Here is a 15,884-nt window from a genome sequence, read left to right on the forward strand (position 1 = left end):
CTATGATGTCCCCTGTGAAGCTAAATTTTATAAGGAAGAAGGGATCATTGTCTACTGTGATCACATCCCACCTGGCTCACCCCCAATGGTACCCTATCCCTAGAGTTAGTTATCATGTATCCATTCCTCATCCATAATATTGTTTTTCTGGACTGTTGAGTATGGGGGAGGGAGAGTGAAAGGAAGAAAGGGAGGAAGAGAAGAGAACTATGTCCCCCCAATGTTCATCACAAAATGAGCTCTTCGCCCAATAACATTCTTGGATTAGAGAGAAGGTAAGTCAAATAGGACATAGAACAAAAGTCCTACTATGATAATAGCAAAAATTTATAAAAATAAATATTATCATTTGGTCATTTATTATGGTATCATGATATAGGAAAAATAATGCGGGCTTGAAGCTGGCCTAACCCAGGTTCAAGTTACACAGTATGAGGCAGAGCTGAAATAAAGTCCCCATAAACTAGACCATGGTAAAGAGAATTAGGATTGGTTTTCACACAATTCAAGTTACATGTGTTTGATATTTAATATAAGCTTCAATTTTGACCATCTGTTGTATAAATTGAAATTTCACAACAATGGATAAAGTATTATATGAGAACACAGCTATGTAGAGAAAAACTTTAAAGAACAGGAGTTATTTTAATTAATATCGGTCATAAACATAAAATAATTTAACTCAGGAATGTATGGAAAGCTTGGGACCATAATAGATAATATATTTTTTTAGTTTATCTACACTCACTGTAGAAGGAAATCTACTTAAATATCATGATGTTAGCTCTTTTTTGAGTTATCTGTTTTGCAGCATGATTACTCCTCACATATATACTTTTTAAATTTCACGAGGATAATGCTTTACCGAGATCCCACTTTCTTTACTAGTCACAGTCACAAAACTGTCAACTGATTCCCTTGGCCCCTCTTCAAAGTCTGCATGAGTTTTGTCACCGACTTTTATATTGGTTGGTACAAATTACATTTCTAACATTTTGAAAACACATATTACACTTAGAATGTGCTAGGCAGGCACTGTGGTAATAATTTTATACCTATGAACATTAACTCGTGTTCATGCACTTTGCTGCAGTCTCATGACAACACCACCATTGCCCTAAAAGAATTACTGTACTCTATTCCCCAATCCGCGATTTACCTGGCTTGTCTGATCATTACAGAAAATTGAAGGGCAGATGGCATCCTTTTCCCATTTGGAGATGAGGAGACTGAGCTGCTGAAGGACGTTATCTATGGCCCTGGGTCCCCGCCTGCAACGCCGCTGATCCATACAGCAGTCCGATACCTGTGACTCCCATGCTCTTCCAAGCTGCCACTGAGATCCGCCCCCACCTCTCTCTAACGGGGGTCCTCAAGATCTGCAGAGGAATTCTCAATGCTCTGTGAGTCCTCCATAACATTTCAGGCTGCACAAATATATCCAAGCCCCTTATGAGCCTAATGGATCCCCTTAAGGAGGCTCAAATGGGAATTCAGAGATCACAGGTGAGAAGAGGCATTAGACTACGATTGCTATGCTGAGCCTTTGATTGAGATAAATAAATCTGGGTGTGCAGCCCAATTTTGCCACTTACTAGTTGCGTCTCTCTGAGCAATTAATTAAGCTTCATTGAGCTTCATGCATACAATGAAAATAATTTTATCTACTAAGATTACCAAGAGTGAGTGACAAAGACAACAAATACCTTGTACATAAAATATAGGACATACTCAACATGGAAATGGGAGCTAATGTAGTTAATTACTATTAGTAATCATGTATATCCATGTAAAATTATTATCAAATAGCCATAATACTAGTTTGGTTGCCTTTAAAATGTGTAGCTGATTTTTTTCAGGCTCAATGTATATTTGTTTTTTCCCCTTAATCTTGAGAGTTATACCTTAAGACACTCACATCAAAGAGTAATTTGATAGAATTACACAAAGAGCAAAAAGGGGTTGCCTGTTTATGTCTGCCCTGGAGCCACACAGTGTTGCAGAAAGAGGACAGATTTGCTCATCTCTGAAACAGGGATAATGACCTGAAGATCACAGGAATGTCACGTATGTATCTGGGAAAACCTTCTCAGTGCATCTCAGCTTCCTAGTTTTCGATACTCTGCTTCTTGGCAGCTGGCATCTCATTTTCTCCTGAAATTTCTGTTTATTTTTGAATCGTTTCTCTGTGCATGACTGAAAACACCACCATTCTGATGAGATAATCTATTCACTGAGAATATTTACCTTGACATATAATCAGATCAATATACCTAATATCCTAAGCACACATGTCCACGTGTCTAAGTCCAGTCGCCCTAAGTATAGAACATGTACAGTAAAGTCACATTATATTTAAATGGACAATTGTAAATGGTCCATCATGACATACACTTGACCCAGTTGACTTTTGCCCTGGAAGAAATCTGTTAATTCGCTGTGGTACTTTGTTCATAGCCACAAAACTGTATCATGTGGAAGGAATCCTGATGCTGTAAAACAGTGGTTCTCACGTGTGATCTCAAGACCAGCAGTGTCAGCATCAACTGGGAGCTTGTAGAAAAGCAGATGCTTGGCCCCCAGCCCAGATCTGCTGATCAGACACTGCTGGATGGGACCCAAACGGCTAAAGCAACACAAAATGGCTACATCCTATCTACCGAGGAAGAAGCAAGGAAGGGAATTGTTAGGCTGCGCCACGGAAAGGCAGCACCTGTACATTTTAAAATAAAACCAGATTATGTCACTCAAGAAGCTAAAAAGTGATTGAAATATGAAAATTTGCTTCACTCCCTCCCTTGACATCATGACATGAGACTAACAGCTATTGAGTCTATGGAAATGCTGCCATGTATCCACCTGCAAGAGCAGTGATGGCGAACCTATGACGCGTGTCAGAGGTGACACGCAAACTCATTTTTTTGGTTGATTTTTCTTTGTTAAATGGCATATAAATATATAAAATAAATATCAAAAATATAAGTCTTTGTTTTACTATGGTTGCAAATATCAAAAAATTTCTATATGTGACATGGCACCAGAGTTAAGTTAGGGTTTTTCAAAATGCTGACACACCGAGCTCAAAAGGTTCGCCATCACTGTGCTAGGGCCATGCTGCTTCTCAGATTCAGAAAAAATGACAGAAACGCCTTTCTGCCTCCTCCCCATGTTAAAAGAAAATCATATAAAGGAAACGGAACTCCCAAACTGCACCCCCAAAATGTCTCCAGTAGGTAGTTTTTGCAAAATCGCCTGGCAGATTGATAAGATGGATGGACGTGACGTACAGCCAGTGAGTTATAAAGGGTACTGGGCCGGAGAGGTTCCCCCTCCCTTCCCAGCAACTCTGCAGCCTGCACAAGGACTGGCCATGCCAGCAAGTGCTCTACCAGCTTACTGTCTCCCTGCAGCAGCGGCTGGAGAAGGTTCTGTTTTGAAAGGTGCTTGCTGTCCCTCTCCCCCAACTCATGACTTTTCCTATCACACTCACTCAACAATACCAGCGAAAGTTAATGCTCTCAGAAGTACTGAGAGGCCTCTTCGGGCATTTGTAATTTTAAAAACTGCTTTGACCCTTTTTCACCCCTCACCAGGAAGGACCCTTACCTATGAGCCAGCAAACTGCAAATAAACACATTTCAAACTGCTGGAGCCCCATCTTTACTTCAGCTCTAGTCCATGTGTCATGTTTCCTCTACTTCAGTTGCCTCGACTGCTAATGGAGGTGTCCTTAGCTGAGCACACATGGTACCTAGGTGGCCACATTCTCGCTTTGTGGTATAATTGGAAGGATGTTCTCCAAGGGTCCAGGTGAAAGCAACGTCAGAGTAAGAACGCTATCACCTTAAACACTCTGACTGGAAACTGCAGCAAAGAGAACGAAGCTGGGCTGTTAGCAAGCAGCTCAAGTTTGGTGCCAGCAGGGTGCTGAGTAAGATCGTTTGGTTCCAGACAGCTATTCCTGGCAGCATCTGTGTCTCCACAGGCATGATTTGTCCTTGTGCTGATAAACATGCAACTCCCCCTCCTCGCAGGACCTGCTAAATCTTGTTTCAAACCCTAGGTAGCTTACCAAAATTCAGCAGTTCACACAAATACATCATTTCATACAGAAGAAGGAAAAAAATTAGCCAAAAGCATTGTGTCTCTTGAGAAATGGCCCCCCAAAAGGATGACAAATTATGATTTGCCACCACACTGCTTTTTATTTTCTGAACCCCCTGATATCAGTGCATTACTTCTGTTATTATATGTGATTATAATTAGGCTGTAGTATGCAGTGTTGCTATGGATGTGTTCAGTCACTAAAGTATTGCATTCACACATCTCGCAAAATGTAAATATTATATCTAATCCTGAGAACACTGGGAGGAATGATATTGGCATGACTGGGGACTTTTCATTCTTAAAACGAAGAGTTGGCTTCGATGACAGGAGGAGCAGCTCTGGAAGTCAAGACCATTCTCAAGGCAATGGGCCAGCCAAGCCACTGGCAGAGACAGGACTACAGTCCCCTGAGGGTAACCAGGGTGGAGCACCTGCACCAGGTGTCTTTGAAATCCAGGGCAACACTGATTGTTCCATTTGCCAAATCATGTGCACAGATACATTAAAGCCTGCTGAAGGGCAAAAGACTTTAAGTATTCACCACTTTAATTTCATCTTCCCATTCTTTACTGGGCAATCATAGAAAAGAAGCCATAAAGGTGCAAACATGACTTCATTTATATCGATGTTCACCAAAGTGCCGGTGAAATCATGGAAAAATCAAAAGCAAATTGTGGTCACAGTCAGAGGGTGCTAAAGCCACCCGATAGACTACACTTGGTTAAACATTAAAAAAAAAAGATAATCCTATGACATGAAGAAATGCTCAGTGAGATTACATAGAAAAGTCAGGAGTACATACAAATACAATTTGAGCACTGTGGGCAAAATCAATATATAACTGGGGGTGGCGGGGGGTGGGGGTGGGAAGAAGACCAAAAGAAATAAGTCAAAGCATATTTGTGACTAAATCAGAGTGGTATGTTTTTTTTTTTTTTTTTAAATATTTTTTATTGATTAAGATATTACATATGTGTACCCTCTACCCCCCCTCTCCCCACTCACCCCCTCACCCCCCCCATTGTCCGTGTCCATTGGTTAGGCCTATATGCTTACATATAAGTCCTTTGGTTGATCTTTCCCCCTTGCCCCCACCCTCCCCTACCTTCCCTCCAAGGCCCGACAGTCCAATCAATGCCTCTCCGTCTCTGGATCAGTCCTTGTTCATCAGTTTATGTTGTTCATTATATTCCACAAATAAGTGAGATCTTGTGGTATTTATCCACTCTCCAGTTCCATCCATGCTGTGGCAAATGGTAAGAGTTCCTTTTTCTTTTTCCTCTTCTTAAAGAATACCTTTCAGCATTTCATATAATGCTGGTTTGGTGGTGATGAACTCCTTTAGCTTTTTCTTATCCGTGAAGCTCTTTATCTGACCTTCCATTCTGAATGATAACTTTGCTGGATAAAGTAGTCTTGGTTGCAGGTTCTTGCTATTCATCTCTTTGAATATTTCTTGCCACTCTCTTCTGGCCTGCATGGTTTCTGTTGAGAAATCAGCTGACAGTCGGATGGGTACTCCCTTGTAGGTAACTGACTGTCTTTCTCTTGCTGCTTTTAAGATTCTCTCTTTATCTTTTGCTCTTGGCATTTTAATTATGATGTGTCTTGGTGTGGTCCTCTTTGGATTCCTTTTGTTTGGAGTTCTCTGCGCTTCCTGGACTTGTAAGTCCATTTCTTTCACCAGGTGGGGGAAGTTTTCTGTCATTATTTCTTCAAAAAGGTTTTCAATATCTTGCCCTCTCTCTCCTTCTGGTACCCCTATAATTCTGATGTTGGTACGCTTGAAGTTGTCCCAGAGGTTCCTTACACTATCTTCATATTTTTTGAATCTCTTTTCTTTTTTCTTTTTCGGTTGGGTATTTTTTGTTTCTTTGCATTTCAAATCTTTGACTTGATTCTTGGGATCCTCTTGTCTGCTGTTGGATCTCTGTAAAGTATTCTTTATTTCAGTCAGTGTATGCATAATTTCTAATTGGTCCTTTTTCATGACCTCCATGGTCTCACCATACTCCTTGAGGGATTCATTAAATTTATCGGCGGTTTCCATAAAATTCTTGACAAACCTTATAAACGTGGCCTTGAACTCTATATCCAGTCGTCTGGCCTCCTCCGTTTCTGCCAATTGTGACCTGTTTCTTTGTCTCCGCATTTTGGCTGCTTCCCTGTGTTGATAGAGTGGCCTGCGCGCCGGGTGTCCTGTAGGGCCCAGTAGCTCAGCCTCCCCAGTTACCTGGGGTGGACACTCTTGGTGCACTCTTGGTGCCTCGATTGTTGTAGGATCACTGGGAGGAATTGACCTCCAGGCCAATTGGCTGTGGGAAGCAGCTGTGTCTGAAGTGGGAGAATGGTCCTCCTCTGACCACTGGGTACAGTGGCTCCTGGATCTAAGGAGGTGCTAATTCAGCCCCTGCCTGAGGCCACACAGCCGGAGCCGCCACTAAGAGGCTCAGCTGTGAAGCAATGCAAGCCGCTGCGGGGCCTTGGGCCTTCTCTTGGAAGTTCCGGGTCTGGCTGGCCCGGCTGCAGTTAGGTAATTATCAGGTTGCAAAGTTCTGGGGCATTCACATGCAAAAGCCTCTGCCGCAGCCTGAGTGGGGCGGGACCTCAGGGAGTCAAAAGGCCGGAGAAAGAAGCTATGGCTGATTCTCCGCGCCCAGAGTCGCGCGTCTCAGTGTCCCGGCAACGGCTGCAAGCACCTCTGAGGGAAAGCGGCCCCCCAAGTTCGCCCGCTGCTGCCTGAGAGAGCAGCCTCTGCCCGTATGAGTCCTGGGTCCCCAGAGACTTCCCAGAACCGGAGATCAGAGCAGTCGGGAGCTTGTGATTCAAAAAGACAGCCGCGTCCTCAGGTGCCACCCCCTTTCCGCGCGCGCGAGCCGCCGCCGTACCTCTGCACTCAGCCTCCGCAGCTCCTCTGGCTCTCAGCGTGCTTTTCTTTTCTTCTAGTTGTAGAAATTACACTCAGCCAGCCTTCCTGTTGTTTTGGACGATGTTTGCTCCGTCCTTTGGGCTAATTTTCAATTGTTGTGGGAGGCGACTATTTCCCGGTGTTTATCTATGCCGCCATCTTAGTTTCTCCCCAGAGTGGTATGTTTTAAGTGATTATTAGAGTTCTTCATTTTATACTTTTCAGTACTTTCCCATTTTCTACAATAAGTATGTGCTACTTAATCTTAATAATCAAAAATAATGTGAGCATTTTCAAATACTTGAAAATGCGTTAGACAAGCAAACCCGAATAGCAACTGAAATTATATTGCTGGCTCTAATATCTGCCACTTTCTTTCTTTTTGTTAATCCTCACCCGAGGATATCTTTTCCATTGATTTTTACAGAGAGTGGAAGGGAGGGGGAGAGACAGAGAGAGAAACATCTATGTGAGAGAGAGAGAGATACCCATTGTTTGGCTCCTGCATGCCCCAACTGGGACAGGAGATCATGCCTACAACCCAGGTATGTGCCTTTGAATGGAATCGAACTCAAGACCCTTCAGTCCTGACACTATAACCACTGAGTCAAACTGACTGGGGCTCTGCACTTTCTTTAGAACTGGCCCCTGAGAGTCCCTCCGCCATGCTACTTTATGGACATCCCACCTCTGTACTAGGCCCTCACCTGGGAAGGGGTCGTCACGCTGATTTCTGGAACAAAGTTGTCCTCAAAGAAACTGATGATGTTCTCCTGCTGCAGTTCCTTTGTCGGGGTGACTTTAGGCAGAGGTGGGACAGGTGGTCCTTTCCTCGTCTATAAGGCAATAAACACAAACAATACTTAATTCAGCCAAAGATGACATGTGAGACATGCAGAAATCTCATGTGAACAGAGCTGGGAGGACAGATAGATCACTAACCGAAATGCAGATCTGCACATAGAAACAAACCTACCTGATTAAGGTAAACAACGCCATCTGCGTGGGTGTCTCTCAGAGCACTGACAAGCCCTGGTCCAATAAAAAAATTCGGGCTCTGAGGCTCCATTCACCCAACACAAGAGCTACACACAGGGCCCGGGGCAGGTGCCTTCGATTCCAAGTGTAACGAAGGCAATACCTCCTCTGAAGCAACTGAAAATGACTTCTCAATTCAGCAATAAATTAAAATTGTTAAATTAAAGTCAAGCAAGTTTTTCACTGGAATTGGTGAGACTACGTACAGGGAGCAAGTATCTCATTTTCCACTCCAATATTTTCCAAAGGATTTTAAGGGTCCATCTGTTCCATACATCTTCCTGGGACTCTCCCGACTTACTGTCAGTCATATACATGAAAGCTTGAACTGCACTGGAGATTTCAAGATTTCTCAATGGAATTTCATTTTCACCCAAAGTAGGAAAGAAATGGGTGGCAAATTTTCTCTATATTTGTCTTTCCCTGGCCTTTACAGTTTCTTTCAATCATTTGCTCCCTACACTTTTGTTGAGTGTCTATTCATGTACAATATAGGGCGGGTGATACAAAAAGTGTGAAGCCTGGACAGTGTGGCTCAGTGGTTGAGCGTAACCCATGAACCAGGAGGTCATAGTTCAATTCCCAGTCAGGACACATGCCAGGGTTGTGGGCTCAATCCCCAGTGTGGGGCGTGCAGGAGGCAGCCGATCAATGATTCTCTCTCATCATTGATGTTTCTATCTCACTCTCCCTCTCCCTTCCTCTCAATAAATATATATATATATTTTTTTTTAAAGCGTGAAATCGCATATACACAGAAGAGCTTTTCATGTCTATAAATTGCCCCAAATGTTACCTAAAGCACTACAGGAGGGAGGTTTCACAGAGAAGGTAGGATTACATGAAGCTCTAGGAAACAAAGCAAGAGATAGGAGCAGAGGGGAGTAGGAGAGCCTGAGATAAACGCTCAGATATAGGGTGTGCCAGGAAATAAAAATCCAAATAAGAAAAATGAGTTGACTCCTTAGTGACAATCACAATGCCTAAAGCTTCACCCCTCAAAATCTCCCAACCAGATACTCCTCTCCATGCCCCAGCACCGCAGGGCTTTCCCAGATGGGTCACCCCACCAAACGCTCTTCTAGTCACTGCAATGTATTTGCATTCATCCTACCTGAGAAGGTGACCGAGGCCGTGCTGGTGCGGGAGATGCAGGCGCCAGCGTATGATTGGGACTGGCTGTCGGGCTTGGGAGGGGTGAAGGCTCCTCGGGCGGTGATGGTGTCTTTGCGATGCGGAGAGGACCCGAGTCACTAGATGAACACAGGAGATGTGAGCAAGGGGCCTTCTAAGAAGCAGTATTTATTTACCAGGGGTCCTCCACTCCAGAGAAATCCTGAGCCCTAACAGCTATTATTTATCTACTCTCTCTTCCAGGTTAATACTGATGCTTATGAACGTTGATGTAATAACTAGTACGATTTATTGACCACTGTGTGCCAGACCCTGTCCATAGATTATCTCTAATCACCACAATACACATGCAGAGGGGTTAAAAAATCCCTAAAGTCACTCGACAATTTACTGGATCTGAATTCAGGCCTTACTAATGCAACCCTTGATCTTTCCACTGACCCAAACAGGCCCTGTAAGACTCTTTCAAACATAAGCTGAATTGAATGAACTAATCTCACTTTTGATTTACAGGAGAATCTTGCTATGTCGTAATCTATAGAAAAACCTTCCTTGAAAAGTATAACTTTTATGTTAAAAGGCATCCTTAGGGTTATGTTAATTAAAATTTCATAGGAGTGCTTCCTGATACCATTTGGAAAGTCATTTCATTAACTGTTTCTGCTTCCACACCTTAAAGAGCAATGACTCGGCTGAGGCACCTTGAAATGTGCAAACAAATTATGTGATGGACCAGAGTCAGAAATATTTACCGACAACCCACCACACCCATGGCCCCAGGCCAGGTGCTAGTGAACAGCTCAAATTTAATGACTAAGAGGGCATTTGGGATGCATTCTGCTCTCTAAGAATTTCAAAAGTCTGTAGCTGAGGGAACAGGACCCGCATCCCAAACCAAATGAGCATGTATACAGCAGCATGGTCTACAGGGAAACGGGTGCTACAGAGAGAATAAGGCCACACCCCAGGACCAGTCCATGGGCCAGCCATCACGGCCTCTATTGGGAAGCCCTGCCCCAGTCTATGCTTAACTGAGATAGATCCCACTGAGCTCACTCACCACCTCGTTCTGCAGAGGAACATTGAACAAAAAGTGAAAGGAACATTTGTTAAATGACCATGGCCCCACTCTCTCCATTTTATCTGACTTATCAACTTTGACGTTTTCAGATGCATTTATCCCTTTCATCTCTCCATAAGGGAGCAATCCTTAATTTTGTTGATGTATTTTATTTCTAAAACACCCAAATGCCATTTTGATATTACTTCTTACTTTGTTCCTAACTGTACTGGAAACAGTAGCTCTACCCATTTCATGTATTCTTTTAGGAAATATTCTTTCCCTTAGAAGGAGAAGATACACTTCATGCCCACTTAGTACATACAGAAGCCATAGCAGAGACTATGAATACAGCTAATGCAAAGAGCAACGATAAGAATATCAGCTTCCTCCAGAGAGACCTCACACTGACAGATGGAGATGGTAGGGCATATATTTCTATATATTTATAGAAATATATGTATTCACATGCTCTATATGTTTATAGAAATATATGTATTTCTATAAATGTATGCATATGAATGTATACATTGATGTTAAAATTGCAAATGTAGAATGTCACACTGCCTATTAACACTGTTTATTCCAATAGCATCTTTCCCCCCTACTGATTGAAAAAATGAGATCTTTAACCAGAGAGGCTCTTGGACTTAAGAAAAGCAATGCATGTTAACTACATGTAGAGTCATAAAACTGAAAGCTGGGTCTTTGGACTTCCAGCCCAAGGCCTGCATTCCTTGAGTATATAATGCCTGCGAAGGATAGAATAAAAGGGATTCCAAAATCACAGGAGAAAGCTGATATAAAGCCCAACGACCCTGGCAACACAGATACTTCGCCTGTGGATCACTGAGCCTTTGGAGTACTTACTTGATTGGCACACTCAAAATAACCATACGCAATACAAGCAAAGCAATGCTGTGTTTGTCAGGTGGAGTTAGGAGGTAAGATGATGGTGAGGTCTCACCTACTTTCTCTTTCCTTTCTGAAAATGGATTATTTAAGTATGTCACCACCAACGATAAATATCAGGGTTAACTGTTATGAGTTTGGGGAATTCCTTTCTTCTCCAAAGAAAGAACAAGTGCACAACTAGAAATGATATGTTAAAAATTTATACCATTGCTCTAGTTCCCATGGAATGCCAAGAGGCAGATAGTCAATTCTATGGTGAAGATGAGAAAGGCCATGGTGGGTAAATCTGGAGGCTGAAGGTAAACGTGAAAAAGCAGCCCAGCCGGCGTGGCTCGGTGGTTGAGCATCAACCTATTAACCAGGAGGTCAGGGTTCGATTCCCAGTCAGGGCACATGCCCAGGTTTTGGCTTGGTCCCCAGTGTAGGGCGTGCAGGAGGCAGCCAATCAATGATTTCCTCATCATTGATATTTCTATCTCTCCCCTTCTCCCTTCCTCTCTGAAATCAATAAAATATATTTTTTAAAAAATATGAAAAAGCATAAAACTTAGTAAGGCTGGTGTCTGCCTCTATATGGAAGGGCTCCTTCATTTTAGATTTTTATAGGATGAGTAAAATAGCATAGGCTGATCAGACTGCAGAAATTACAACAAGCATTGCATTAAAAGTGAACAGCCATGAACGTGACTCTGATGAACAAGGCCTACCTGGGAGCACCTTGAATGGTGAAGGCCTTGTCAGCATGCTGGTCGCCCAGTTTCGTCATCACTTCATACAGTTTGTGGCAAAGCTAAGGGGACAGAGGCCACCTGTCTATTAGCTGCAAATCATTTTGATGCCTACTCGGGCTATTGCCCCCCAAAAAGGTTTATTGAAAAGTTAGAATTTGTGTCAAAAAGGTCACAAACACAAACTTTTAAAACTTTAAACATATTTCTTAACCAGAGTACAGAACAGAAAACAACAACAAAAAAATAACTGTTTACATGGACTCTACTAGAGATAAAGTCGTACAAACACCCAGCTGCTAAACCAAGAGAACACCAATGGAGAGCACATCTGCTGATTATCTGAATGTTTGGAGACATACTTTCCTCAGCTTAAAGTATTACTTGAATCTCCAACATTAAAAACTGATTGAAAAACAAACAAACCCAAAACTCTGAAACTGTGACAATGACAAAAGTAATTTCAGAAGAGAAATCAAAGCAGCAAGTGATTCGTGAGAGCATGTTTGTATGCCCACGCACTAAAATCTTTGTCAGATATAGAGAACTATATGGTCATAACAAAAAATTTGTAGAAATATTACTAAGAGTAATAATACACTATTTAAAACAACATGCAAGTGAAGGCATTCTTTGTATAATGCTATGCCACTTCATTTGCTTCCAGAATAAATGTTCATTACTTTATATTCCATATGTAAAAGTAATCATCATTACTCACCACGGCAATTTCCTTATGAAACTTGGCCTCAAGGCTAGAGACATTTTTGAAGGTATTGACATAGAATCCAACTCGTCTACCATGTGGAGATACCAAGAGGAAAGAATAGAAGGGAAAGACCAGTGAGCAAAACTGTATTTTAAATAAATATTTATTGTTGAAAGTATTACATATGTCCTCCCACTTCCCCCATTGACCCCTTCTAGCCTGACCCTGCTCCAAGCTCAGGCCTTCACATTATATAAACATACGTAAACATATATTAATAAAGAAAACCCTGGTACAGGGTGCTTGGGAAATAGTAAGTACTAAAGAGAGTCAGACCAGAAGCCAAGGAGACAGAGCCTGGTGGTGTAGACCTGTGCTCTGAGACAGAGGACCTTCCTGACTGCAAAGCACAATGTTTATCTGCAGGCAATGGTTATTGGTGGCCTCTGGCCATGTTTGCGAGAGGGGAAAGGAGAGGGCCTGGAGCTGCATTTGAGAAAGTAACTAAGGCAAAAGCTGCATGGGAGAGGAGAGACTGCAGATGCCGACAACCGTGCAGGGGACCCGACTCATTGTATTGTTGGCAGAGAAGTCTTCTTGGGCACTTTATGTGACAACTCAGCACCCCTTTTCCAGGACCCCAGTTAACCAGTCAGTGATTCCTCATACCTCCCTTCCATTACTCAACAAAGGGCTTATCCAACACTGGGTGCATGCCTGGTGGTGGGATAAGGTGGCTCCAGGAACTAACAATCTCATTAGAGGAGACTGATTAATGAACACAGGCTCCATTAATACTGGTAAGGGAAAGAAGCAGGTTTCCAGATGGGGTGTAAGTGTTAAAGTTATCACAAAGGCCATACATGACTAAATATCAATAATAACTAGATCAGACAGAAACAGCTAAAGGAACTGGAGAGGTGAGGGGAATAAGGAGCCCTGTGCCAGCTGCAAACATCTGTTTGAGAAGACAAATGTAGGCTGTCCTGAAGAGCAGGTCTGATTTAAACAGAAGGTGGGTGCAGATGGGAGGAGGTAGCCGAAGTTGATTGATGAGTACTGTTTTATTTTCATTAATATGTCACTATGATGAACCAAACCCTAATGAAGATCTATGAATTAAAATGTGCATAGCTTTACCATTTATTTCCTTAGAATAAGTTTCTTGAGTGTAAATGCTATGTGAGAGGGTATCCTTGTAAACTCAGGGTTAAGGGAAATTCTCCTAATGCCTTTAGTTGAGATTTGAGTCTCCACTTGATAACTATATCAAGGTTTAACTGTGACATCCAATATGGCAACTGCTAGCTACGTGAGGTTATTTAAATCTAAGTGAATCAAACCTAAATAAGCTTAATTTAAAATTCAGTTACATTCCAAGTACTCAACAGCCAGCCATATGTGGCAAGTATCTCCCATATGGGAAAGTGTAGACTATAGAACACTTCCACTGACAGCGCTGAACTGTCACAGGCAACAAGGACAAGATACGGCATATTCACTGTATATTCACTGTTCTTAAACTTCTAAAAGGGACAGGTACAACCTGTACAAAAACATCTTTACCTTGACCATAACGATGGTAACTCCTCTTGCAAGTCAACGTTAAACTCTTCAAACACTTTCTGTGCTTTCTGAAATTCCTCTTCTGCCTAGAAATGACATATAACATGTGTTACACTAAAAAAAAATCACATAACATAAGCCATTGCAACTTAATCATCTATACTAATAAAAGGGTAATATGCAAATGGTCGGGGTGCCCTCACGCATAACGACCAAAGAGCTGGAGGCTGTGTGCACAGCAGGCACGGGTGGGCGGGGACTTGCAGCGTCGGGGAGGGGAGGTGGGGCATGGCTGAGGCCTCTCCACATGCCTGCATCAGGGGTCCGCAGGCCTCCGCCATGGCCAGGCCCAGGGGTCCACAGGCCTCCCTCAGCTCCAGCCTACCTCTTTGGGGCAATCCATCAAGGAGCCCCAGATGGGTGGGCGGGGCCTACCTCTTTGGGGCAATGGATCATGGGGCTCCCACACTGTAACAGGGCACAGGCCAGGCTGGGAACTCCTCCACCCCTGAGTGCACAAATTTCATGCACCGGGCCACTACTAGTTTAATATCAAATAGGAATAGCTTTATGGAATCCTGAAAACATTTTGGGTAGAAGAAAAACCACTCTGCTTATTACCCACTTTTTTTTTTTCAATAAATGTGAAATATTAAGTTTTAGGAAAACTGAATTGAGTACAATGGGCTCTTACATTCTCTGGCAGATTCATTCATTCTATAAAAATCTGTTAACGGCCTGTTACACACTGCTCTGGATGCGAATATGGATGCTTCCTTAAGAAATCCCCAGTCTAGTGGGAAGTCTATATTACATTGAAAGATAGGACTTGTAAAATGTTATGAAGTATGTTGTTGTGGAAGATGGTGGAAAGAAAGGCTCCATAGAGAAGGTAATATTTTTTTAACTGAATCTTGAAGAAGGGAGAGGCTAAAGCATTGCAATACATAAAGATAGAGTTCCTTGGGTTGGAATTTCAGTGCACTAACCTTGTGAATTTGTCTTATCACTTTTTATCTCAGCTACCTCATTCATAAAATGGAGGTAGTAATGCCCACTGACAGGTGGTGGGAGTATTAAGGAAAGGTGATGTGGATGAAGTGTTGAACATGTGGCTGGTATCTCTGAGGCCTCACATGAAGAACAGCTGTTATTGTGGCTGCTCAGGAACTGATATGTAGGTCATGGAGGCTCTAGCTCAGGATGAGTGCACAGAAGGAGAGGAGAGGAAAATAATTCATGGAAGTTGATAAGGATAAAAGGATGAGCCACAACCAAATAGAGAAGGTTGCACATGCTGTGCTAAGCAATTTAAAATTTTTCTAGAGGCAATGGAAGCCATTAAAAGACGTAAGCAATGAGAAACATATCTAAATATGTGCTGTAGGAAGACCAGGCAGCTGTGTGTAGGCAGATAGGAGGAAGCAAGACTGGAAGAGAAGGGAGTAGTTATCAGGTGTCATCAATTAAGTGGCATCTGTAAATGTATGATATACTGTAAAAGTTACTAAAATGGGTTTCCTAAAAGAAAATGAATGCTATGCAAATCTAGCACATGTCTGTACTCTCAATCACAAGTTATGTCTGAGATTTTCAAACTCGGTTCCCTATCTGCATCTGCACTTTAGCATCAGGGTGGAGCACAAACACAGAGAGAAGTACAGGAACACACTACTTTCTCTGATCTTACAGCATTGTTGGGGGGCAAAGTCTATTCTG

The 15,884-nt window shown here is 42.5% G+C and overlaps 1 protein-coding gene across 2 annotated transcripts in view; it reads right to left on the bottom strand.

The window, feature by feature from the left end:
• The window catches only part of AMPH (amphiphysin), a 146,604-nt gene that overhangs the window by 36,244 nt on the left and 94,476 nt on the right, over positions 1 to 15,884 (bottom strand). For both annotated transcript variants that reach the window (XM_081101825.1, XM_081101826.1), the window contains exons 7-11: positions 14,166 to 14,251; positions 12,612 to 12,687; positions 11,870 to 11,952; positions 9,168 to 9,306; positions 7,723 to 7,851 (exon numbers count right to left, since the gene is read on the bottom strand). In XM_081101825.1, the coding sequence (XP_080957951.1) occupies positions 7,723 to 7,851; positions 9,168 to 9,306; positions 11,870 to 11,952; positions 12,612 to 12,687; positions 14,166 to 14,251 (513 nt within the window). The remainder of the gene's footprint in view (positions 1 to 7,722; positions 7,852 to 9,167; positions 9,307 to 11,869; positions 11,953 to 12,611; positions 12,688 to 14,165; positions 14,252 to 15,884) is intronic.

Source organism: Myotis nattereri (genome assembly GCF_964212035.1).
Source record: "Myotis nattereri genome assembly, chromosome: 11".
NCBI classification, from domain to species: domain Eukaryota; kingdom Metazoa; phylum Chordata; class Mammalia; order Chiroptera; family Vespertilionidae; genus Myotis; species Myotis nattereri.